This window comes from Phyllostomus hastatus, unplaced genomic scaffold, assembly GCF_019186645.2.
Source record: "Phyllostomus hastatus isolate PE091 unplaced genomic scaffold, TTU_PhHast_1.1 phas_contig_58, whole genome shotgun sequence".
Taxonomy (NCBI): Eukaryota; Metazoa; Chordata; class Mammalia; order Chiroptera; family Phyllostomidae; genus Phyllostomus; species Phyllostomus hastatus.
The window spans coordinates 33165389-33190780 of record NW_025333916.1 but is presented as its reverse complement, the minus strand read 5'-3'; the positions used below and the strand labels follow the sequence as shown (position 1 = coordinate 33190780).

Genomic DNA, 25392 nt, shown 5'->3' with positions numbered 1-25392 from the left:
TTTAAGCAAAGCCTTTCAAGATATAATGAAAACACAATTATTTAAAAAATGATAAAGACAGAACTAAAATAAATATCATGCTCTGTAAATAAATATCATGCATATGGGCACTTAATCCAGAAAATTGGGATTTGTTTAAGATTAGAATGTCAACCAATTTCATTCAACATATGAACAGGACTAAGAAGAAAAACTGTAAGATAGATTCTTTTTAAAAGACTTTACTCATTTATTTTTAGATATAGAGGAAGGAAGAGAGAGAGAGAAACATCAATGTGTGGTTGCCTCTCACGTTCCCCCCACTGGGGGCCCAGCCCACAACCCAGGCATGTGCCCTGACCGGGAATCAAACCGGAGACCTTTTGATTCGCAGACCAGCACTCAGTCTTCTGAGCCACACCAGCCAGGACTGTAAGACAGATTTTTGACAAAATGACAAGAACTCTCAGCAAAGGAGGAATGGAAGGAAACTCCCTGAACCTCAGTGAGGTATCTGTGCAAGACCTACCAAAAGCAGCCTGACTTCCCCTTCCCCCCAAGGTCGTCCACAAGTCCAAGGTGCCCTCTCACCACATCTGCTCAAGCCTGCATAGGGTGTCTCAGTGAAATGAGAGAGAAGAGAGACAACAAAAGGCACATGCATGAAAAATAAGCCATCTTTATGCACAGGTAGCATGATTGCAAACAGACAAAATTCTAAGATACCTACAGACAAGCCACCGAAACTAACTAGTGGACTTAGCAAGGCTGCAGCACTCACAGCAAACATGTGGGATGTGTTTGTGCTTCTGGACAGCAACAAACTCCTGGAGGCTTACACTTAAAACCATAATTTACAACACCAAAATATAAGATACTTAGGGGCTGGATTGGAAAGACATGGGTAAGACCTATAAATTATAGGTGAAAATTATAAAACATTGCTGAGAAAAATCAAAGAAAACCTAAGTAAGTGAGACATACACTATGCCCAAGCACAAGTGACTCAATAATGCTTAGCTACTGATTATCCCCAATGACCCATAGAATCAACACACTCTCAATAAAAATCCCAGCAGATGGTTTGGGGATATTAACAAATTGATTCTAAAATTTACGTGGAAGATGAAAGGATCTAGAAGAGTCAAAACAATTTTGGCAAAGAGGATCAAAGTTGGAGGACTTGCATTATCTAATTTCAGACTTAATGCAAAGCCTCAGTGGCAGGGACGATGCGACATCGGGATAGGTGTCAATGTGCAGGTAGATGGAATGCAACCTGAAGCCCAGAGACAGACACACACAGACATGGTCACTTGATTTTTGACAATGTTGACAAGGTAGTTCTATGGGGCAAGACATTTTCTTCAACAAATGCAGTTGGATATCCAGCGAGAAAAGAGAGTGTTCATCTCTGCCCCTACCACCGACTCATGCCACACCCAAACATTAGCTCAAAATGGAATATGGACCATAATATTAAAGCTACAATATTAAAGCTACATACTATTAAAAGCTGTAAAACTTCTGAAATAAGAAAATCTTTTTTAAAGTTGTTTCAAAACATTTTATTTATTTACAAAATATCAATGACCTCAGTGTAGGTAAGTCCTTCTACAACAGGATGTCAAAAGCGTTACCCATACAAAAGAGATATTGATAAACTGGATTTCATCAAAACCTGACACGCCTGCCCTTTGGGAGATGCAATGGATGTTTAACAAAACGTGCCAATGCTCAGATACGGAAAAGCACAGGATTCATGGTTCCTCGTGATTCTGCAGGTTTCCTGGGAGGTTCATCCACTGCAGATGCTGGGGTCCCTCATTCAGCTGCATCCATCTGGGGCTGCATCCATCTGGGGCTGCATCCACCTGGGGCAGAGACAGCTACCTAGGCCGGGACATGCACCTGGGCAGGGACATGCACCTGGGCCAGGGACACCCACCATGGCCTCTTGTCCCCCATGGTGTGCTTTTACCCAACCTCAACAAGAGCCACATTCCTCCATGTGAGCCATGAACAATGAGAAAAATTAATAAAAACAGTAAGATTCCTTTATTTTACCACTGCAAAATTATAATATATCCAGGAATTAGTCTAATAAAAATGTAGAATCTTTATGTAGAAAAAATTTAAATGCTCTCAAAGAACTTAAAAGAAGACCTAAATAAATGAAAAAATAATCCATGTTGGTGAAAAATAATGCTTAACATTGCAAAGTATGAAATGTGTTTTTTTTTTAATTTTCTGTATTTCTAACACTTTGACAGCTGGAGGCCTCGCTTCCTCGGGACTGACTGCCTCTCCCAGGGCCACGGGCCTGGGAGCATGCTTTCCAAGTGCAAACCAACCACCCAGTACCCGCCCTCTCCTCTATCGGGCACTCACACTGAGGGCCACTGTCCTCCGCCCTAATCACCTCAGGGCAGATACCAGCCGTTCAGGGGCAGCCCCTACCCCTTAGCCGACTGAAATTATTGACACTAGCCAATCCTAAACCTGTTTATCCTTCCTGGCCTGTTCCCCGCCTGTGGAAACCACAACAAAGGGTATTCCCTGGGCTCTCTCCCGACCTGACTGACCCTGGTTCTTCCCCTGAGGCCCCAGGTCCCTGTGCGCCTCCTGTTTCTAGGGAGCTGTGAGTGAAACTTCTTCCCTGATGACTGATAGTCATCCCATCTGCGTGTCTTACTCACCTAATTAAACCTAACTCCAGGGACCTTTCAACAAATTCTTACTGCAACAACCTACACATTTAATGCAACCCAAAACTTGCAGTAAAGAAATTTTAGCAACCGGACAAACTGATCCTATAATCTGGATGGATAGAAAGTTCTACAAATCACAGACAAGCCTTGAAAAGAAGCTCCAACAGGAATGCACCCTACTGGTTACTACGGCACATCCCCCTAAGGTACAGAAATGAAGACAGTGTGGTGTCCTCACAGGAACCAATAAACCGGGGGATTAAAATAGAGTGCCTGCAACAGAGCTTTATGAACACTTCTGTCTGTGTGCAAAGCGGAACCACAAATGGGAAACTAATAAACGGTGATGAGACTATTGGGTCACTGTGTAGAGGAAAAAAATCTGTGAGCAGATTAAAAATAACCATAAGGTGGTTATTCTTAGAAATAAGGTGGAACTAAAAATAAATAGTAAGAGAAAATGAAGGAGAAAATGTCTTCTTTTCCTGTAAATAATTCTAAAATTAAATAAATAAACACAGTGCAAATCCCCAGCCCCACAGCAACCAGCAGGCAGTGTCCTCAGTTCATCGGGAGGGTGGGAGAGAGTTCCCTCTTGATCTCCCCGCTTAAAAGAGAACAGCAGGGAGCCACAGGGGCAGAGCTTGGCGGGCAGCCCCTACGCCCCGCCCCGCAGGCTGTGCATCCCTGAGGTTCCTGGGGAGCCAGGGGGAACTTGCCTTAGTAGCTAAAGGACCTGTTTGGTAGTTTTTCCAAAACTGGGAAACTTAACCCAGAGATAAACTGAAGGTTATCCCCTTCTTCTGAAAGAAACTGCTTATAGCTCCATACCCAAGACCAACTTTTCCTAATCAAGCTTCCAGAACACTCCAGAACTTCCAGAACATTCCATCATAGTATTAAAATCGAAGCCTAAGAGTGGACAACCAGTTCCAGCCAACCAACCTCCCAGCCTGCACCATTCTTCCCACAGCCCCACCTGCCAGCCCCTACCTCTCACTCTCAGCCTCCAGGAGATAGTTGACTTCCTCACACACAAAAGATCTTTGTCCGAAATGGTTGATCCACCCTGTTAGCTATCCAGTCCTTTCCAGCCCGCCCGAGGAGGAGTCCCAACCTCTGGTCCCAGCCCATTGCTTCCCCTGACCCTAGATCTTCTGGACTGAGGTAGGGTCATCAGTGGGTTTTCAACTGTGCCTCCAGGCCCACTGTTGGCCCTCACCTAGGAACAGGCCCAGAGAGTAACCCTCCCTAAAGCAACCATCCTGGATCTGCACCCTACTCCCTGTGTCTCCATCTGCACACCCCCCCTCTTGCCCCCTTCCTCCTTCATCGGACAGCTTTAAAAGAAACAGTCCTTGGAATTCCCATTCCCTGTCCACCACGTGGCTCACTGCAGGGTGCTTTCCACAGCTATCTACGACAACTGGACAGCATTTAAGTTCTATCCCAGCCAGTGCTCCTGAGGGGAGCAACTCCTGGACTCACCATCCTGAGCCCTCTGCACCTTCACCCCGCTCTCCTGGCGGCCTTTGGCCCTTGTTGGCCTTCCAGAGTTCACCATGGCTCTGTTTATTGTGAATGAGTGGGACACCCTCCCTTTTGGTCTCGCCTCTCCCTCTTCCTCCCCACTCTGCCCAGCCTCTCCCACTGCCCCACCAGCCTTCCCAGCTGGACTCTTGTATCTGAGATCAGAGCCATCACCAACCCAGTCCCTGGAGATCAGCAGAGTGCTGATGGCCACCGAGGCAAGGGAAACAGTGCCTGCTGGTGTCCGCCAGCAGGTCATGTCCACCACAGTTCCCAGGGCCTTTACGTCATCACAGCACAGAGTGGAAGGCAACACTGCCACTGGCTGTTTCTCACAGACGTGCCAGCCGAGGTTCCAGGAGAGCTCGCTTGCCCAGGTCAAGGATAAGGCTCTGAATCGGTGTTGGACCCAGCCCTGCTCTTCCCTTCCTTGTTAACTTCGTTGTGTGGGATGCCAGAGAGAACCAATGGCCTCTCCTTTGGTCCCAATTCTCTCCCTCCGTTAAAACAGAGAGGGGGTTCAGCATGGTGATACTTCACTGTTTTGGAGGTAAGGGTCTCAGCTGCGTTATCAGAGAGCTGAGTCACCCCCTGACCCACTGCCCAGGAAGGGATGAGGCTGGAGGGCCTTACAGATAACAGAAGCCCCAGTGAGGTCTGACCTTCCTGCAGCCTTAGAACAATGCAGGAAGAGCTGGGCTCCTTCCCGTGATGTCAGACCCCCATGTGTGCACAGAGGGGCTGCTGGGCTGTGTCCCTGTCAACCTCCCTCGCCCATCAGCTGATGCCTGACCGCCAGGGCCACAAGGAGGGGCGTGCCAAGAAAGTTGCTGTTCTCCCTACAAAAGGTTTGCGGTGAATTTTTTTCTTAATTTACGAAATTTGAACATGGAGCTATTTCACTTTTACCCTAGTTAATACTGTGCTATAAATTAGGGATCCCCAAATATCTCCCCTTCATTCAGAGAGTAATTCCATGAACTAGAGTAATTAGGGAATAAGGATTATTTGATTCAAACCACTGGACTCCCCTCCGTGGACCCCCTGCCTGGTCCCACCGTCTGCGTGGGCCCCGGGTTTGAGCGGACCCCACATGTCTGGGATGAGGCCTACTCTAACAAACAGAGTTAGCACGGACCTAGGAGAATGCAGCGAGAAGCCCCTTCCCCAAGACCGCCTTGCAGCAACAGTCTGAGTGAGGACAAGGTAGAGGGAAGAAAAGCGGCGGGGGCTGGTTCTGGAGAGCAGTCCTAATGGACCCGAGAATGCAATGGCCTCTTACACGTGCGGCCTGGCCAGGCCCTGCTCCTCGTGGGCCTCAAGATTTGGGGCGGTGAGGCAGAGCCTCACACCTAGACCCGGAGTGGAGATGGGGTAGCTCGCGTGCTGGACTTGGGCCAGCCACTGACCCAGTCCCCGCGCGGGTCAGCGCTGAAACCAGGGCGGCGCCCCGGGTCCTGTGCTGAGAGGCGTAAGGGGGCGACGTGGCAAGCCTCGCCGAAGTGGCAACCGGACCTCCTGTCCTCCCGGAACCGGGCCGGCCGCTGGTTCTCTGTGGTCCGGCCAGACGGGAGGCGCTCCGGCCTGGACCTAGGCGCTCCTCAAAACCCGCGCTGCTTTTCCCGCGGCCCCCCAAGAGCTAACCCGGGTTGCAACGAGCTAGCAGTGTCCGCGGCAGCTACTCCAGGCCCGCGGTGGGCGGGGGTTTGAGATAAAACCCCGCCCCGGCCCCGCCCCGCTACCGCCCCCCGCGCACGTCACACCGCCGCCCCTCCCGCGCCTGCGCGGCCGCACACCGGCCCGCTCCAGCCGCCGCGCATCCTTGTCCCGCGCCGGGCTCTGCGCTCGGCTCCCTGCTCCGCTCCGCGCCGCGCTCTGCGCCCGGCGCGCCCAGCTCCCCGGCTCCCCTTTCGGAGGGCGGCGCGGCCATGAGACTGCGGGGACGCGGTCCCCGGGATGCCCCCGCCTCCAGCGCGGGGGCCGTCGACGCGCGGCGGCTGGCGCCCCCGGGGCGGAACCCCTTCGTGCACGAGCTGCGCCTCGGCGCCCTGCGGAAGGCCCAGGTGGGTTCCCGCCGCTGCCCCGCGAGCCCGCGGCCGGGGCCGCGCCGAGGGGCGGGGATGCGCGGCGGGGAGGGGTGCGGGGAGGGGTCCTCCGGCGAGGCCCAGCCCGGCTGCCGCCCCTCTGGAGCCCGAGGCCCGCGACCGCTACACCGCTCTGCGGCCCGCATTCCGCAGCCGGAGTCCCCGGCGCCCTCGCTCCATCCTCGGTCCCCTCACCTATTTTCCCGCCGCCCGTGCCCTGAGCCTGGCTCCTCATCCTCTTTCCCCGGGCCCCCGCACCCCGGATCCAGCCCTGCATCCTCTCTCCCTGGCCCTGCACCTCTTTTCCTGATCCTCGCATCACTTCCCCTGATACCCGCAGCCCCCCTCGGCCCACGCACCTCGGTCCCTGGTGTCGTTGTCCACTCCTGCGGTGTGCAGGCTCCATGCGGTGCTGGAGCGGACTCCCCTCCCGTGTGATTTTTGTCACTTGATGAGCTTCGTACGTGGGGACCTAGTGGACGACTTGAGTCAGTGCGAGAGACAGTGGTGTGCGGGCTGTGTGGGACCCCCTGAAGATGAACAGCAGGAGCGTTTGCGCCTCTGTTTGCCAGTTGTTTTCTGGGGAATGTGCCAGGGGCGCTCCCTTGGGTTGAGTCCGCAACCAGAATCAATTGTATACAACTTCGGTTCCAGCCTGGGAGGGAACAGTGTGCCATTTGCTTCCATCTGGTGTTATTTCTGGGATCATCTGGTCCTGGCTGAGGGATGGGTGGCTGCAGGAAGCAGCGGGGCTTGCACACTCTTCCCTTCCCTTCCCTTCCCTTCCCTCTCTCCCTCACTCTTTTCTTTTCTTTCTTTCGTGTTTTCTTTTTAATTTACTGATGATGACAGAGAGAGACAGAGAAACATTGATTTCTTGTCCCACCCATTTATACATTCCTTGGTTGATTTTTGTATGTTCCCTGGGTTGGGGGTTTCCGACCTGGTGGAAAAGCAACCAGGCCAGGGCCTCCTCCTTTCCTTCATGGGGTTTCCGACCTGGTGGAATGCCTGCCTGGCGGTGTCAGGTCTCTGTGCTCCGGTTGTGTGTGGTGTTTGCATTTCTTTAAGGTACCTCCCAGTATGGCCTTTCCTTGGACTCCAGAACTACCCAGGAGCAGGCGTGCAGTTTGGGGATTTAAGTGGTTGTCTAGTTGGTGGGCAGTATGTTTCCAACTGTGACCAACTTTTGGGTGGGACATTGAGAATTTTTTAACGTGTAAAGTAATTCACCTGAAACGATGTTAAAGTGAAAGTTCTTGAAGTCAGCATTAAGCTGTCATTTTCTGGGACTCCTGCCTTTTCTCAGAGCGCCTTCTTGGTGGTTTCGATTGGCACGGGAGGCAGAGGAGACTGTGGGCGGAGATAGAAAAGAGGGAAGAGAACGGAGAGGGTGGTGTCCCTTCTAGTGATAGGAAAGGGCAAGGTTGTCCCCAGTTGGCTCCTGGTCCTTGTCCCCCACCTCTGTCCCCCACCTGCCGTGTGGTCTCCCGGTGCCTAGTTCACTTGTAGCCTCAAACCCACCACCTAGCAGGTGCTATGCCCAGAATGCTGGGGGATAGGACACACAGTCACTTCTCCTATGCTCCTGCATGGGCCCCCACCCACCAGCCCTGCCCCCGCCACTCCTGTGGTTCAGGGGGCTTTCCTTCTCCCTCTGCGTTTCAGCTTAGAACCCGCTGAGGTGCTCTGGGGGCCCAGCGAACCCTGGCTCCTTCGGGGGCTTTCCAAGGTCCCTTCTGGGCCCTTCCCCACCCCCAGGCTTGTCACAGTTGGCTCCAGTTGCCACAGGGCTCTCTCTCTCTTCCTCTTGTCCACTCTCTCCCCGCCTCTCTGCTTCTCCCTCTTGGGTGAAATATCACTGCAAGGGAGAAGCCGCCCTCCCCTCCCTGGAGGTTCCCAGAGGCCCACCTCCGTATCCCTGTCCACTTTGCAGCCCACCTGATGCCACTGCCGCTGTCTGTCCCATTCCAAACTGTGTGCTCACCGCTCCAGCGGATGGGGTCCACTGCAGGGACTCAGCTAGCTGCTGAGTGAAGAAACAGGCGAAAGGGGAGGATGTCCGAGCAGAGTAGGAAATCCCCGGCTCCCCTCCACCAGCGGTCACAGACTCGTACATTGGGGCTTTAGAGCAGTGCCTGTGGGCTCTTCAGGCTGTTCTTCACTGAGATGAGTTTGAGATCCTGGTTTTAGATGTCAGGCCGCCTCTGGATGACATTCAGAAAAAGAACAGGTGGGTAAGATACTTTGTGTACACCTTGTCACAATGTTTCAGAGACCGCCGCTGTCAGCATAATCATGTGTTTGTACCGGAGTCATTGCTGCTGCTCAGGTGTCAGCGACGTGTGGCTGAGGGTGTGTCGTCCCTCATTGCTCTCCACCTCCCAGGTCCCACTCTGAAGACTCATTTTGCTTTTCACCAGACAGCGTTCTGTCGGCCACACGTTTTACCATTATCTACTGCGTTGTAGGGTAGAGTTTCCACAGAGTGAATTGGCCCATCTACTGCCTCCCAAATCAGTAAATAAATGGATTCAGCAGTGACTGAGACACCGAGAGTGCTCAGAAATCATGTAAATTCTGGTTAAGATAAGCCAGTAAGGAGACCTGCACTTACCTGCTAGCATTTGCTGCTGGGGAAGGGCCATTGCGAGTCTGTGGATTAATGACCAGTCCATCTGTCATTTAACTGCAGATTTCGCAAGGAGCTTAAGCATCTCTTTGGACAGAAAACAATGCATAAGTTCTGAAAGCCATGGATAATTATAGTACTGGGTAGTCACATGGTGATCCGTTACTCCTGAAATCGTGAAGTGGTTTTGTATCACCCGGGTTTTTGGGTGCTTCCCGCTGGAGCGCATGGACGTGAGCGCATTCCCACTTCCAGCTCTGAAGTTCCCTCTTTTCTGAACTCCCCGTACCGGTGTCAGTGAGCACTGACTTCCTGGAGAGCAGGCCCCGGCCTCCTGTACACTTTGGAACTGAGTCCTGGGAGGGCAGAGGCTGGGGAGCGCACCCTCCGCTGGCCTGATCCCCAGAGAGGATTACCAGGAGGGCTGAGTCTGGGAAGACTCCCTCTCACCGGACCTGCAGTTGGTGGCCCTGCATGCAATTTACCCAGAAGTGGACAGTCTTGGAGTCCTTATCAGAATGCCTGAGTTTTGATTAAAAAAAAAGAAAAGAAAAGAAAAGCAGCAGATACCTTGGTTGGTCTCCACCCGGATCCTGAGTTAGGTGTGGCCCTTCTGGCGCAGGGAATCCCACACTTTGTATGCTCCTGACCACTCATAGTTGACATCCCGGCCCTTGGCTTCAGTGCCCCCCACCCCCATGCACACGGGCCAGGCCTGGCATGTCCCTCCTGCCCCCCGACCCGCCAGACTCCTGGGCCCTGCCAGCCGTGCCCCCCGCACCCCCCCCCCCCCGCTGCCCCTTGTGTCTGGTGACTCCATGCCTGAGACTCCAAAACAAGGAGCAGCTCTTTATCTAGCACCTGCTGTGACGCCAGCTGTCTTCCAGGGGTGTGGAGGGATAGGTAAATGGGAGGTGACCTGGCCTGAAGCTGGCGTTCTCGAGGGGTAATAAACCCAGGGAAACAGGGCATGGAGGGTTTCCAGGACAGCGTGTGTCCCAGGGGAGAACAGAGAAGGCCTCACCCTCCCTGGATACCCGGAGGCTGAGGCTCAAGTGGACACCAGGCCGCAGGTCTCTGACCACCTGGGAGTCTGGTGGCGATGATGCCTCTGTTGGCACAGTTGTAGCCCAGTGGGATCCAGGACATGCCCAGTGTCCTTGTGCTGGTCACTCAGTGCCACTGTGGGAGGGGGTGAGTGGAGGGTCAGGTGCTGTGTTCCCATGTCCCAGGTGAGGAGACAGGCCCAAGGCCAGTGCTGTCCCGAGTCCTGGGCAGCCAGGGCTACCTCAGTGCAGGCATCCGACATGACTATCAGGGAACTGGCCTTCTCTTCTGACTCACCGACTCTAATTTATGGAGGGGCACGCACGTAAAGCTGGACTGTGGCTAATGCTGAGGGTGGGAAGGGAGATTCAAGGTTGGAAAAAACTTGTCTTTTCAGTTTTTATGCTCTTCTGTCCTGATGTGTGGATTTTCGACATTCGTGTATGTTTTATATGTGTGTGTATATGCATACACTCACACACACATCATGTACACACAGAAGTATATAACTTATTTACACATTTTGTATACACACATACCCTGGAGTATATATACACACTCATACACAGTACATACATACACACAGAAGAATATACAGGCACACTCATATACAGAAGTATACCTGTACACACTCACATGCATTGTACATACACAAGTATGTGCATACAGTTTTGTTCCACAACCTCTTTAACTTCTTAGTACTGAGCAAAGCACAGTCAGTCTTATTTCTCATTTTAAAAAATCAGGATTTCATCCCTAAAACAGTCACTCGAAAGTGTGCTTCAGGAGCTGGGCAGCCTGCCCACCCTGGCAGGCCCACAGGCCTCAAGGCTCCGGGAGGGCCTGTCCCCGATGATGGATACCATCTGAGGAGGTGCCCTGGGCTCCCCTTCTCGGGTGAGTCTGAGCAGGGCTCCCACAAAACCGTGCTCCACAAAGCCCTACCCCTGCCCCACCCACCTGCCCTAAAGACCCGGAGCCTCCTGACAGCCCTGCTCCCCTGTCTCCCTGCCCCTGGGGCTGTGCAGGGCAAGGTGCTACCCTTCCCAGAGCAGGCCTGGGAATAGCCCCCATGGATCCCCTGGAGCTCCCCTGGGCTTGTGGGGGTGGGTTAAGGCGGCCTGGCCTGGCCTGGCCTGAGCTGTGTTTCTAACGTTGCTGGTGTTCCATAAGCGCGTAGTCTAGCTGGGAAGGGCAGTGTTTTGAAAACGAGCACCGAGGAAAGCATGTGTTTGGAAATAACATGTTGAGTGTGACCATAGTGTTTGTCCTCGAGCCCAAGTTGCTGTGCAGCTCCCGGGGCCGTGTCCGTTACACTCCACCCACAAGTGAAGACATGCGGCATTTGTCTTTCTCTGGCGGACTTGTCTCACTCAGCATAATGCTCTCCTAGTTTATTCCATGCCGTCACAGAAGGTGAGATTGCCTTCTTTTCTACGGCTGCGTAAAATTCCATTGTGTGAATGTGCCACAGCTTTTTCATCTACTCGTGGATACAGAGAACAGACAGACAGCTGTCACAGGGGAGGGGAGTTGGAGACTGGGTGGAAAAGGTGAAGGGATTAAACAAAAACAAGCAAGAAACTTCATAGCTATGACAGTGCCGATTATCAGAGGGAAAGGAGTGTGGGGGAAGGTTGAAGAGGGCGAAGGGGGGACAAATGGTGATGGAAGGAGACTTGACTTTGGGTGGTGAGCATACAATACCATATGCAAATGATGTATTAGAGAATTGTATACTTGAACCCTATATAATTTTATTAACCAATGTTACCCCAATAAATTCAATTAAAAAAAAAGCTAGTGCCTTGTTCCTTGGCATTAGGTCCATGTTGCAGTCTTGTGAGCCTAGGTGTTCTGAGAGCTGAAATGCTTAAATGCCGCTGTTACGTGGCCACGTGGCGCTGGGCCTCCCGTCTTCCTTCGGGCACACTGGGCCGGACTCGGGTGCTTTTGGTGGCAGGCCGCAAGCTGCCGCAGACTGAGCCGGCCAGGGCCGCTGGCCGCCCTGTGTTGGGGCCTCCCGCAGGTGCCCGTGGGGCTGCGGGTGCCTGTGGCGCTGCAGCTGTTTTCCGCTTAAGAGTCATATTTCCATCTCGGAGCTAGAGGAGTGATTTTCCCTAAAAAATTATTTGCCACGTGCACACTTTTTAAAGAACATTTCACAATTTTACTTTCTTTTTTTTTTTTAAGATTTTATTTATTTATTTTTAGAGAGGGGAGGGAGAGAGAGAAACATCAATGTGTGGTTGCTGGGGGTCATGGCCTGCAACTCAGGCATGTGCTCTGACTGGGAATCGAACCTATGACACTTTGGTTTGCAGCCCACACTCAATCCACTGAGCTACACCAGCCAGGGCTCAATTTTACTCTTTCAAACCCCTAGGATGACGACACAGAGCCGAGCCTCTCCTGCAGTGTCTCACACAGGGCCCCTAAGATCTGGAGGTCGAGGACCAGCACTGGACCCCCAGTGGGGCCTGCTGCTCCATGGCCTCCCCGGGAGCCTGAGCTGCTCAGAAGTGACTTTGGTGCCCAAGACAGCCAAGAATGCCAACGGGCAGAGGGCCTGGTGTGGGTCAGGCACTGAATGCCCATTCTTGGAGTGAGGGTCTCACATCTTAGCCCATTTACTCTCCCTGGCTCCCCCTGGGAGATGAGATTCTACAGGAACTGAGGGGTAGGAGGAGAAGTGAGAAGACAGGAAAAGCATTCAGGTGAGGGGGGTGGGTACCCAGGATGTCATTGTCCTGAAGCAAGAGTGGGATGTCAGTGTCCCACGTGGCTGTCCTGCCTGGCCCCCCGCACCCCCCCCCAACCCCTTCCAGAGGCCCAGCCCTCTAGCCCCAGAGCCTTTGCTCTGGTCTTCCCCTGTGAGACCCTTCAAGTGCTCCCCCTGCACTTCCTCAGCCTTTGCTTGAATCCCACTGGTCATCATAGAGACCGTTCTCAACTCCCCTGGAGAAGAGACGCCCACCCCAGGTGTGCCCGCCTTACCCAGACACCTACTGTCTGCTCATTTGTGCCGTTCCCCCACCCTCCTCTGTCTTGTGGCCCAGCCTCGGCCAGTGAGCACTGTGGTTGGCGTCTGGATCGTAGTTTTCCTTGGAGACCTGAGTCCGTGTGGCAGGTGGCTGCTGATGTACCCAAAAGCCTACTTCCCTGGCCCTCAGGTGGAGGCTTTTGTGCTCATCTGCTGATGCATGTCCTTGGGCCAAAGACTTGAACTTGGACGGCATGCTCTACCTGGCCGCCTCAGGGTCGCCAGTGCTATGATCTCTGCTCCCTTCACCTGGTGGCACCCCGTGCTGCCCACTGCGTTGACCACTTCCTGAAGGGTTCATTTCACGTTTTGCTCACCAGCTAGGTGGCGGGCCCCACTGCCTCGGACTGTCCCCCGGGTCCTGGCGCTAGGGGCATGCCATGCTGGGCCTGTGAAGCCACCAGTGCTGATGTTGGAGCCAGACCTTGCAGGCCTGAGCCAGGCAAGGTCAGCCAACATGAAGGCTCTGGCCTTCTGGCTGGAACCCTCGGGTGCTGACTAAAGGGGGGCAGGCAGGCAAGGACTGTCTGCCGGCGGTGGGTTTCCATGGGGGGTTCCTGAGTTTGTGTCATCTTGGGGGTTCCTTAGACCCAGACGTGCTGACCCATGAAGAACTGTGTGGACCTCTGTTGTTTCCTCACAAAACCCACCATCACCCTCAGTGCGTCCTTGAGAATGGTCAGTGTGGCCATCCAGGAAGATCAGTTTGCCACTGGAGCACGGGACAGACTTGGAAACTCAGAAGGAATTACTGAAATGCACTCACTTTGCAGGAGCCTCCAGACTGGGCAATGAGTGCTAAGGTTTGAGTCGAGAGCTCTTGAATAGCAATGGTGGGGATGGCGAGGATGTTGGGGCTGGCTGAGGGTTTGAAAGACAAAAATAGCTGTTGTAGAAAAGCTACATTTAATTTTAGATGCGAGCCGGGTAGCGAAGAAGAAATAGCACACATGTTGCAGTAAGCATGGGCTCAGGAAGGAGTTTCCAGGTGGCACAGGTAATCCTAAGTCGCACAGGTGTACCCAAGCCTCAGAGCGGAATACAGTTGACATCTGGGGCCAGGAAGACAGTCCACATTCACATGTTAGTAAGAAAAAGGTGAATGAGTCCCTGCGAGTTCGGGCAAGTCACCAAAGAAGCCCAGGTACCCAGTACACACAACGTGTTGTCCCCACTAAAGCTGCCCCTCGGCCGTGACCTGCGCTCCCTGGCCTCCCACCAGCCACTCCCACCCCAGCCCCCACGCTGACACCTCGGCCCTCTAGCCACCTTGAGTTTGTCTGTTTGTACAGAGGAAGCTGTTTCTTCAGGGCAGTGGTGTGTGAGACAAGATGAAACTGACCTCGACTATTCAGATACTCAGAACACGGGCTCTTTGTTTCACTTTTGCTTTGAAGTGCTCTTTTAGAATCAGTGTGAAGATGACTGTGTGTATTCCGAGCTGAATGCGGCCTCGGGTGAGGGCCCGCAGTGTCCCGTACCTGACTGCGGTGTGTGTGGCGGCTGGGGACGGGCACAGAGGCAGACGTCTCCGGGAGGGCGGGCTGCTGGGTTTGCGTCGGTGCCACGTCGGGCCCAGGGCTGGGCCTCGGACGCTCTTTCCAGGCTCCGCTCCAGGCCTCTGTGGCTGGCCGTGGCATTTTCTAAGGAAAGTGCCTGACTGTGCCCGCTGATGGGACTTCTGTGAGGACTGCTGTGCTTTTCCTAAGTTGTGTTTTCTTTAAAAGGGAAAATAAAATGGGACATCTCTTTTCTCTCGCTGCATCCGGAGAAAGTGGCCCCAGCGGACTTGAACGTGCCTCCGTGGCCCTGCAGACCGCTTCCCGCCGGGCAGGCGGAGGTGCGGGGGCCAGACAGCTCACGGCGTCAGATGTTGGCTTCCCAGTTTTAGAGTATTCTGTCTGTGCTAAATCGGGATTCTCAAAAATAACGGGCTCTTTTTTTTTTTTTAATAAGTAACAGTAAAAACTAAGGTTAATTCCCTGGGCAAGGTTTTTCCGTTTATCTCACACTGCCCCGGAGAAACTTCCTGTGGAACGTAGGTACTGCACCTCCAGTCTGTCCCTCACGGCACGAGCTTGGAGGTGACGAAGGCCAGCCTCCCAGGGTGTGTGTGAGGAGCACACCAGACCCAACCCCAGGAGCCGCTGCTCCAACGACTTCTGAACCCTGAAGCACACTTCGTTCCAGAGATAAGCCCTTGTCCGCCCACGCCCAGACTCCAGCTGATCTGGCCTCATTCATAGCTCCCGTCACAGCAGTGCCCCACCCAGCTTCGGTGAAGGGTTAGTGCACCTGCCTGGCTCAGTTCCTCCTCCCCTCTCTAGGAGTCCAGCATGGGCCCTCCTGCATGGTGGGTGGGCGGGGGGACGACTAGGTTCTGAAGCCAGCCCTGCAGGGGTGCTGGGGTGCCTGGTATGGTAAGAGAACAGAAAGAAGCCAGTGTTTCCAGCAGAGGTTGGGCAGGGGGTCCTGGGGTCAGAGGGTGACTCGGCAGCCGTGCAGATTTCTGAGCACCAGGGGGTGGGGTCTGGCTGTGTGTGGAGGGCTGGGGGCGGGGGGGAGCTGCCGTGTTCCACCTTGGAGGAGGAGGGGGTCTTGGGTTCTGGACTTGTTTTGGAGGTGGAGCCAGTAGGAATTGGTAAGAAGGAGAGGTGGCAAATACGACTCCAACATGTGTGCCTACTGACTAAACTGGACCTGAGGGGTAGAGTCGCCCTCTAAGCAGGAAAGGCCAGGCGTGAACAGGCCGGTGAGGCTCCGTTTGGGTGGTGGTCCTGTGTGGCTGTGGGTGGCCATTTATGCTGTTGGCAATACGTGTCTGGAGCCCTGGGCAGCAGACCGGGCTGGGGGGCCACATCAGAGGCATCGTCCCTGAGTCGGGCCAGCGTCCGAGGGTGGGAGGTGCACGGAGGAGGGACTAGGTGCTGGCCTGGGGGCTTCTCCCTCAGGGCACCCTCTTCTTGTCTTTTCCTTGAACCTTGGCTTTTGCTCTGACCAGCTGGCGGACCTTGGAAAGTGCTTCACTGGGCCTCAGTTTCCTCACCTGTTCACACGCACCCACTGTATCTCCTCTCTGGGACAGGGACCACACCCTGAATTCCCTGGCAGCATAGTCCCTGCCTCCCCCTCTAGCAGCCGCCCCTGCCTGTCCGCCTCTCGCTCAGCCCTGCCCTGCCCTTGGTGCACAGGCTGCCCCTCGGGGAGATCAACCACTTAGGGCAGTTGATTTGTGTGTTATGTCGTTCCTGGCACTGCTCCTCTGTGGCCTCACAGGGCCTGTGCTCTGAGACGCAGCCTTGAGCTGCGGAGCAGTTTCCTTCAGCTCCTGCCTGCACGTGGGGCCCTGTGGGCTGGGAGCAGGATGGGAGCTGCTGGCCTCTGGCGCTTGCCCTCTGGTGGCACAGCAGGTCAGCCCCAGGACCACTGTGCCCCAGGGTCTCGTGTTCATGTTTGCTGTGGCACCCCCATTAGTCCAGGCTCCCCCTGTCCCCCAGGCCCCACGCCTGTTAGTGGTTCGTCCACCTCCTGTATGCTCAACTAGGCCTGCCATCTTTGACAAATGTTTCATTCAGATGTAAATTAATCTAAGTCGCATAGATATGAGTCCCCTTTTGTCCCTTGCTAAGACATAAGAAACTAATCGCCACCTCGGGACCTGTCCTCCTTGCCTCCTATAACTCGTAGCTCCTCCCTCACACAGGTGGTCTTCAGCTCACCTGTCCACGTGTGCAGCTCCTGGGGAGCTGGGCCGAGCTGCCAGCTGGCAGGTGCATACACGTAGGCCCTGCCTGAGTTCTCACCCGCAGCACCCGGGCTACAGTGTCGCCCTCACAGAGTTCAGTGGAAGGCCTGCCCTGAGCAGCGGTTGTCCCCAGAACCGGCGGGAGGCTGCATTCAGCCTCCTTGTTGGCTGTGCTGCAAAGCTATGGCCCCACGACATCTGGGGGCTGACACCTCGGACAGTCACATTTGTTTTCCCTCCGCACCCCTGACCTCCCAGAACCTCCGCAGTTACTGAGAGTAGACGGCGCCCCCACCCTGTGTGAGCGCAGAGTCTCCCTACTTCTGTTAACCTGGGTTTCAGGAACTTGGAGGAAGGAGACGAGGTGTGGGATATGTCTGCAGTGCGTGTCTCTCTGTGGCCAGCAGGCACTGTTGTGCACGGAGGTGCCTGCGTGTTCTATGGAGAGTGCGTCTCTTCAGGGTGTCGTGAGGGTATTGTCACCGCCCTTCGGAAGGGTGGTTCCTTGCTTCTTCCGCAGTGAAGCACACTGGCGTGGAACGCACCTTCAGGAGCACTTTCCCCGTAAGCTGCCCACCATCGTGCTGACTAGTGACGGGGGCCACTGGCCCCGCGCGTCCAGATGTCTGCCGTGTTCTTGGAGCTGCCCGCGCCCTCTCCCCTTGGAGCAGCCACCTCCTGCCCTTGTGCTCTCCTGGCTGCAGGTGTTGCTGGAATCTTCCACGGCTGGCTGGGGTCCCTCAGCGTGGTGTCACTCCAGTGTGCGTGCTTGGAGGGCACAGAGCATTGCAGTGCCCTGGCTGGCCTGCCCGCTCCTAGGCAGGGAGCATTTCACTGCAGTGACCCCACCTGGCACAGGGACAGCATGGGTGGAGACAAAGGGGACCCCCATGCTGTAGAGACCCTTGCTTCCTAACCAGCATCTCAGTGGTTCCTTGTTGGTTATCGAGCACGAGGCACTTGGACCGACATGCATGTAGACAACGCCAGTGACCTCAGTGGCCTTGGAGCCAGTGCTGGGCGCGTCTGAGCCAGGCGGTGTAGCCACAGGTGCCTCGGAGATACGGACTGGCGGGTCAGGTGAACTCACTGGGAACGGGTGGCTAGAACTGTCACTCTCATACTCCTTGTCATGGGAAATCTCAGTCATTTTCCAAATGTATTAGCTTGGGCTGTCCTAGCAAAGTACCACAGATGGCAGCTGAAGTGACAGAATTTACTTTTCCCAGTCCTGGTGACTGGGCGTGTGAGGTCCTTGGCATGCAGAGGACCCTGGCACATGTGTGTTTGCGTGTGCACGTGTGCCTGTGATGACGGGCCCTGTGGTAAGCCTGTATGAAGCCCAGTCGTAACATGGATTGTGAGCGACAGTTAAACTGCTCCTTCTGCGGCATGGGCTCTTGTGTCTGGGGCCTTCGCCTGGAGCCTCGGGTCCTGCAGGTGTTTAGAGGCCAAGGGCAGCCCGCACACTCCTCCCTGCACCTGGGCGCTTCACCGCCCGGAGCTCTCTGCTGGGGACCCTGGGTGAAATGTGTGGGTTGAAATGAAGTACGCGGGTTGGGGTGGGTGATCCACCATCAGATCTAGTCTAAATCGACCACTCAGTAACACAGCTGTGCTGTGGCCATGTGTGTCAGTGTTATTCCTGCTACACCCCTTTTTAATGGGACAGTTTATCACAGCCGGTCTTCAGTAGTTAAGTAACTCAGCCAGGACTCGTAAGTGTAGATCCTTGTAGGGTTGTGTTACAAGCCCTCACCCAGCTCACGAGAAGGGTGACTACCTGGCACTTGGGACCGTGGCTGGGACTCCTGTTAGTAACGGGAGGGCCGCAGCTGTGGCCAGCATCTCAGGAGGGACGCAGATCCCTGCACCACTGGCCTTTTCCTTTCCCTTCCCCGTCCACGGCGTTCTCCCCAACACACCGCTGCTTCTGCCTCCTTCGAGACTGGCCCCCAGTGCCTGTACCGCCAGCCACTCATCACCAGGGAGCAAGGTCCTCCCACTCTGGGACCAGCGCCCCAGTCAGCCTGTGCTGGAGCCGTCTGCCAGATGCCGCCCACCTCCCTGGGGAGAAGGGCCCCTGTGAGAGGGGTGCTGGTGGGAGCAGGCCCCGGAGGACCTTCCCCGGGCGAAGGGCGAAGGTGTCTGTGTCCGTCTCCAGCACAGAGCCTGCTTGGGGTATGGGCTGTCACCTGACCTCCCTCCCTGGGGCATCCCTTCACCCTGCATCCTCCTGACGGAGAACAGTTACTAGGACTTGGTCAAGCTGTGGGCTTACCCTCTGCGCTGGCCAAGGAAGGCAGCGCAGCGCCCTCAGGGGACAGTCACCATGTCCAGCCTGGTCACTAATTACAGGGCACGCCAGGTGTTCGGCCAGAGCTGCCTGGAAACAGCACAGCGGCTCCGTTTTCGTCAGATGTTTCTCATTCTGTGTGTTTTCAGTCCAGCCAGGATTTTCTGGGGATTCCTTTCTAGGGCTACCCTCTCTTTGCTCAGCTGTGTACGTCCACATGGCTGTCGTGGCTGCTCTGTCACCTGGTCAGCCTGGGGAGGTAAGGCCCGTGGCCTGTTTGCATCAGGGTGGGGGAGCAGTGAGGACACAGGGAGGCTGGTGGGTGGGTGTGGGATGGACGCAGGCAATGGAGCCTGCGAGGTGGACCAGAAGCTGCAGGAGGTCAGGAGGGCACAACCAGGGGGCAGCCTACTCTCAGAACAAGTGACCAGAGCCCACAGAAGATTCTGGAAGGAGCTACCTTTCAAGCGCTGCTCTTCCTGGGGATGGTTTCTGCCTCCTGGGGTCAAGGCTGAGTCTGGCAGAGAGCACACAGGCCATGTGCTTGGGCGAGGTGAGGGCAGAGCCCCCTGCACCCTGTGGAGAGCAGTTTACACAGCACTATATATATATATTTATAAATATATAAACATGTGTGTTTATAAATATATACATATTTAACACACACACACACCCCAGTAGAACCACCCCCTCCCTCGTCCCCCAGGCGAGGCCGTTCACCCAGAGTCTACGTTGTGTCCCCACCTGCCCACCCCTCATCTCATTGGAGGCTTGTCTGTTTGCCGAGGTCAGCTGGTTCTCACTTAGAGACCAGGACTGTGCCCTTTACAATGTGTGCGGGAGCCGGAGCACTGATGCGTTGTCTGAGGTTCACATGTCATGTCCTGCATGGAGTGGCCAAGTGAACCCATGGCCACTGACCAGCCTACAGGAGCCTGCGGTGCTAATTAACCAAACAGCTTGGACAGCAGTGCTCCAGCCCCGAATCAGGGTGCCGGGCAGGCGCAGGTCCCCTGACCAGGTCTGGCCAGCTTCTACCTGTTTGTCCAGAAGGAATGTAGCACTGCCTCCACCCCAGTCCACAGATGCATTGGGTGGGGGAGGGGGGGTGCTGGAAACCACGTGCTCTTTCTGGAACCCCGTTGCAACGGAGGGAAATTGTAGTGCACGCCACCATTCTTTTGACATTGTTTCTGTAAGTGGGGACTCTGACTAACATGTAGCTTATAGATGAACAGCATGTTGTATTCGAATCCTGGGAAAACCAACTTTAAAAGAGAAAGACTCTGACCTTCAGGCATCCCAGCTCGGGGTGAGTCCCGGATGACTAAGCCAGGCTGACGCACACGGGACCATCACTTGCCCTGTGGGAATGGGCTCTGCTCGGCCGCACGTAGAGAACTTTCCAACCCCTTCCTTGATCTCTTTGTTCTGTCCCCTTCCCTTCCTTGTGAAAAACTCTGCCTCCACTGAGGTGGGAGATGGGCTTTGAGATGTGAGTCCCCCCTCTTCCAGGGGGTGGCACCTGAAAATAAACCTCTCCCCTTCACGTCGACACCTGCCTCTCGAGTCTGGGCTTTTGCAGCAGCAGGCAGCGGACCTGCAGTGTGGTTGCACCGTGAGATACACTGTGGTGGTCCATGACTGGCAGCAGGAACCATCCTGGAAACAGAACGTGCCTGCGCAGCCGGGCGTGGTGCAGGCATCGCGCCCCCGAGTGTGCGGACTTTCTCAGATTTCCGGTGTCTGTGCCTGGGCACTCCGTCTGCAGCACCGGCACTGGGCAGACGGTGCTTTGTGGGAACACACAGTAAACTCTCCAGTAACCTGATTTCCCTGCGAATTGAGAAGGGAGGGCCAGCTGTCAATTTTAACAGCAGAGCAGATATGCTGAGCTCCCAGCCGGCACCCCAATAGCGAGGGAAGCCTCGGGGGGGCAATGAGGAGGGTGTGGGAAAGGTGGGGGGGTCACATCTCGGGAACAGGAGGGGAGTGTCACCTACAGACTTGTATCCTCTTTTCCCCTCTGCAACAGAATTATAAAGTAATCCCAAAGGATGAAAAAAGGACACATGTTAAATTTAAGTGTTAAAAATCAAGGAAAGGCAACAAACTTGTAAGATTAAATTAAAGAGGTACGTAGAGAAAGTTACATGTTCTCATTGTGAATATTGGGAAACAAAATATTTCTGAAATTAATGCTCCAGGCTTTTACTGCAAGATGTGAAATAGACTGTTAGCATAGACTCAGAGCAGGAGAGACTCTTGCAAGAGCCAGGATCCATGTGACTGCATAGGGCCCCGTGGAGCCCAGGGACACATCAAACTGGGTCTGTAAGCAGATCAGGAAAACAGAAGAATATCAGTCAGCGTGGGCTGAGGAGTCGAGGAAGGCGCCGGTGTGTCAACAGTGAAACTGTAGATCGGGACTGACGGAAAGCCACAGCGGATATCAGGGGCAGCCTCGTGGCGTTGTCCTGAAGTCATGTGCGCCACACCGGGAGGTTCGGTCAGGAAGGAACACTCCGAGGACTTCCGGAGATTTCCCCACTGACAAAAGCGCTGAGGTGAAGTCAAGAAAAAAGAGACATCTTGATAAACACTGGTCTTAGAAACGTTGAAACAGCAATCAGAAATCTCTGTAGAAATGTACCTAAAGATACATTTCTTTTATCTTTATCTTTTGTCCAGCAGCTGGCTGGCATCCTAACGTCCTTCTTCCCGCAGCGTCCACCCAGAGGAGGCAGCACGGGAGGGGCCTGGGGCCAGATCACCTGGGATCCAGCGGTGACTCAGCCTCAGGGGCGCGGTCACAGGCAGACCCAGGGCCTCCTGTTAGAAAAGAAACCCTACTGTTTCCAGCGCTGTAGCCAGAGTTTCAGCCTGACACGAGCTATGAGCACATCACTGATGGTGAGTGAGGACAGGCCCGGGATGACCCGCCGGATGCAGGGAAGACCTGCAAGGAAGTCCAGCACCCAGTCACGGTTTAAAGCGAAACACGGCCCTCAGAGGGCCGGGAATGGGAGGTGCGTCCACCAGTGAAAGACATTTACTGGCAGCCTGGAGCCAGCGCCCACTGAGCAGGGAGGAGCCTTGTCACCAACGCCAGCAGGGCAGCAGGTCTGCTGTGGCTGCCTCTGTTCGACCTCGCACTGAAACGGGAGCCTCCAGCTGGGCCGTCGGCACCCCGCCCCTGAAACCGGAGGAGCAAAGGGCCGTTAAACATTGCCATCATTAGCAAAACGCAGTTATCAGATCTGCGCCGTCCAACAGGCAGCCTCGCCACCAGTGGCTTCGGAGCACTTGAAACGTGGCGAGTGTACGTTGGGACTCCCTGTAAGCCTCAGACTCGCAGTGGATGGCCAAGCCCTGGAAAATGTGTGGGCGCTCTCCTAATTTTTGTGTGGAGTTCACACTGACGTGATCTTTCAGGTATATCGGGTTAAATAAACTATGTATTAATTTCATCACGTGTATTTTTTTTTAAATGTGGCCACTGGAAAATTGAAAATTGCTCACGTGGCTGGCACCGTATCGTGTGGAGCAGCGCTGGCCTTGGTCGGGAGCCTGGAGGAACAGCCCGCGTGCGCTCAGCTGCGGGCGACAGAGACCCGCCCAGCAGATGCCGCGGAGAGGGGCCCTTCAGGCCTGTTGGGTTGAGACCCCACCAGAGCCCTTGTCCTGTGTCTTGTCTTCTCCGCATCAGACCTACATATCTGAAATTACTGGAAATAAGCACTGCATCCGGGCATCCTAAAGCCTTTGTCAGTGTTTAAATCTCTCATCCTCTCCCGGCCCACGTCTGACTGAGCGCCTGAGTGCCGGCTGGTGCAGCGCCAGAGCACCGCTTTGTGCGTGGACGGGCTTGTGTTTCAGTGACGGCCGCCGGTCCCCCCAGGACTCTCTCCGACTGGACCACTCTGCCGAACCCGTGTGTCCCTCGCTCCCACCGAGTGTTGGCACTGTCCCCTCCTCACCTGCGGGGCCTGCCCCTCTCCATGGAGCCCCCACCTTCCTTCCACTGTCCCCCAGCGAGACCCGTGGTGGCATGTTCTCTGCTGGGCTCCCTTGGGCTGGAAAGCCACCCAAATTCCCTGGTCCTCCTCGCAGTCTGGTCTTGCTAGCCCCGTACCTACCACCTTGCCACTTCACAGATGCCAGCTCAGTGCCACGAAAGCATCCTCATGTCACATAAGGCGCAGCTTCGGGGCTGCCTGAGGGCGTGGGCATCAGGGCAGAGGGCTTTGACTCCAGGAGAGAGCGCGCCATCCCGCTCCTCAGCCGACGCTCAGGGACGACTTGAGGATGGAGTGGGGAGGGGGTGCCTCTGGTCGCCCTGGGCAGGACCTTGCTGCTGCTTGCCTCTCCCTGCCACTTGTGAGAGAGCCGCACCCTGGCCGGGGCTGGGGCAGGGGCAGCCCCAGCTCCTGGGCCGCTTCCGCAGGAGGAGTCAGAGGAGGGGGTCAGGAGGGGTTCCCGGGTGGCTGTGCTCCTGGAATGACCCCAGTCTGTCTCCCCAGATCGCAGTCATGACGCTGACGCTCTTCCCCATCCGGCTGCTGCTCGCCGCCTTCATGATGCTGCTCGCCTGGCCCTTCGCGCTCGTCGCTTCCCTGGGACCCGCAGAGAGGGACCCGGAGCAGCCCCTGGCCCTGTGGCGGAAGTAAGTCCTCGCCCGTGGTGCTCCGATGGGGGGGGGGCGGGTCACAGGGCCGTTTCTTCGTCGTCACAGCTCCCGGCCCCCAGTGCGGCCGGCCCAGTCCGTCCTCCCCTCCCCCAGGCAGTGTGCGCCAGGGCTGCGCTCTCCCAGCGGGGACAAGGTCTCCAGCTTCTGACAGGGCCTGCTGAGCCGCATGACTGCTATTTCCACGTCCTGAGCACAGAGACCCCTCATTTTCCATGTTTCCCAGGCCCCCACGTCCAGCTGGCGTGTGTTCCACCTGCCGCCCCCGGTCCGGTCTCTGCAGGGGCGAGTGCCCCTCCTTGCTTTGGAGACCTGAGTGCCTCCTTGTCTGTACGTCGTGAGTACGAGAAACCCCAGTGCTCTGGAGGTGGACACGTGAACACGTGTCAGCTGAAGACCCAGCGTGGACCTCAAAAAGTTAAATCAGTCACTGTGTTTTCCCGTTGATTTAAGTGCCTAAAGCTGCTGTGTCAGAACAGCCTAAGGATTTTGGTATCTTTAGTGTCTTAAAAGACATCATTCCTATTGAGGATCCTTCCATCTTGGCATCTGCAGCTAGTCATAAGGATCCTCGAATGGTTTGCTCAGAAGTAGAAGCATTGTTAGTTCGGTGGACAGAGTCCGCCAAAGGACCCACAGGCCAAGTCTGGCTGTGGCTCATTTTTTGTAAATAAAGGTTTATTGGGACACAGCCACCCCCACTCGTTTATGTGCTGTCCAGGCTGCGGTCATGCACACCCGGGCAGTGGTGACAGAGGCCACTTGGCCCACAAAGCTTCATGCACATGCCGCCCAGCCAGTACAGGTTGAGTGGGTGAGCTCATCCTCTGTTCTCTGGAATGTGTCGGAGCCGCAGGTGCACTGAGGCCCAGGGGAGGGTGTGGGAACTGGCCCCTGTCCCGAGTGTGGGTTCTCCTGACACCCACGCGCCCTGGTCAGACAGCAGTTACACGCGGGGCCAAGGTCCGAGGGTGTGCTGAGCCGTTGTTGAGCGTGCTGTGGCCTGGCCTAGGGACGGTTCGGGTGTCCAGGGGTCTTCATGGTAGTTCATTTCTTAGACCATTCTCGGATTCAAATGGACCGCAGTCTCCCTCCCTCCCTGGGAGGTCTGAAGGCGGGCTGTGGCTGTCTCCCCACTCTGTCCCAAGCGCGGTGCATGGCTTGTGTGTGCCAGACGGCAGTTCCCAAGTGAAAGAGTGAGTGGGAGGAGTGGGTGGGTGGGTGAGTGAGTGACTGAGCGGGGCGGGGGGTGGGGGGAGAGGGAGCGAGTGAGCTCGTGCTGCCGGGCCTGGTGCCCCCGCGGCCCCTGTGGCGCTGGGGCGGCACTGCAGAGCCTGCACGGTTCTCCTTTCGGGATGTTTAGTTTCCCTTTGAAGATCACATTTTTGGCAAGTGGTGTTTTTTTTTAATGTTATTACTGTAAAATATAAATTAGTATCAAATACATAATGGAGCAAAATAAATCTAGACCAAATAGGAATCAGGACTTCCATTTTGGAAGGTTGAGAACCGTAGCTAGAAAGCAGAGATTTTGTAGTTTTTGACAAATTACAAGTGACCTGATTAAAAGTTTGGGATTTTAGTAGTGGCAGGAAAGTAACACTTCCCGGCACTTTCTGTGTAAGTTCTTGTTTCCCC

At 55.2% G+C, this 25392-nt stretch overlaps 1 protein-coding gene and 1 long non-coding RNA gene across 2 annotated transcripts in view; one reads left to right on the top strand and one right to left on the bottom strand.

Moving 5' to 3' along the window:
* Positions 1-1605: 1605 nt before the first annotated feature.
* LOC123824773 lies at positions 1606-7633 on the bottom strand. The gene is made up of 3 exons (XR_006786750.1): positions 7538-7633; positions 6664-6776; positions 1606-1853 (listed from the first exon to the last, which is right to left on the bottom strand). It is a non-coding gene; the product is annotated as an uncharacterized LOC123824773 (long non-coding RNA).
* LPCAT1 (lysophosphatidylcholine acyltransferase 1) overlaps positions 6020-25392 on the top strand; it is a 43079-nt gene continuing 23706 nt past the window's right edge. Inside the window, exons 1-2 of the mRNA XM_045848153.1 lie at positions 6020-6283; positions 23591-23733. Of these exons, the coding sequence (XP_045704109.1) occupies positions 6149-6283; positions 23591-23733 (278 nt within the window). The 5' untranslated portion in view covers positions 6020-6148. The remainder of the gene's footprint in view (positions 6284-23590; positions 23734-25392) is intronic.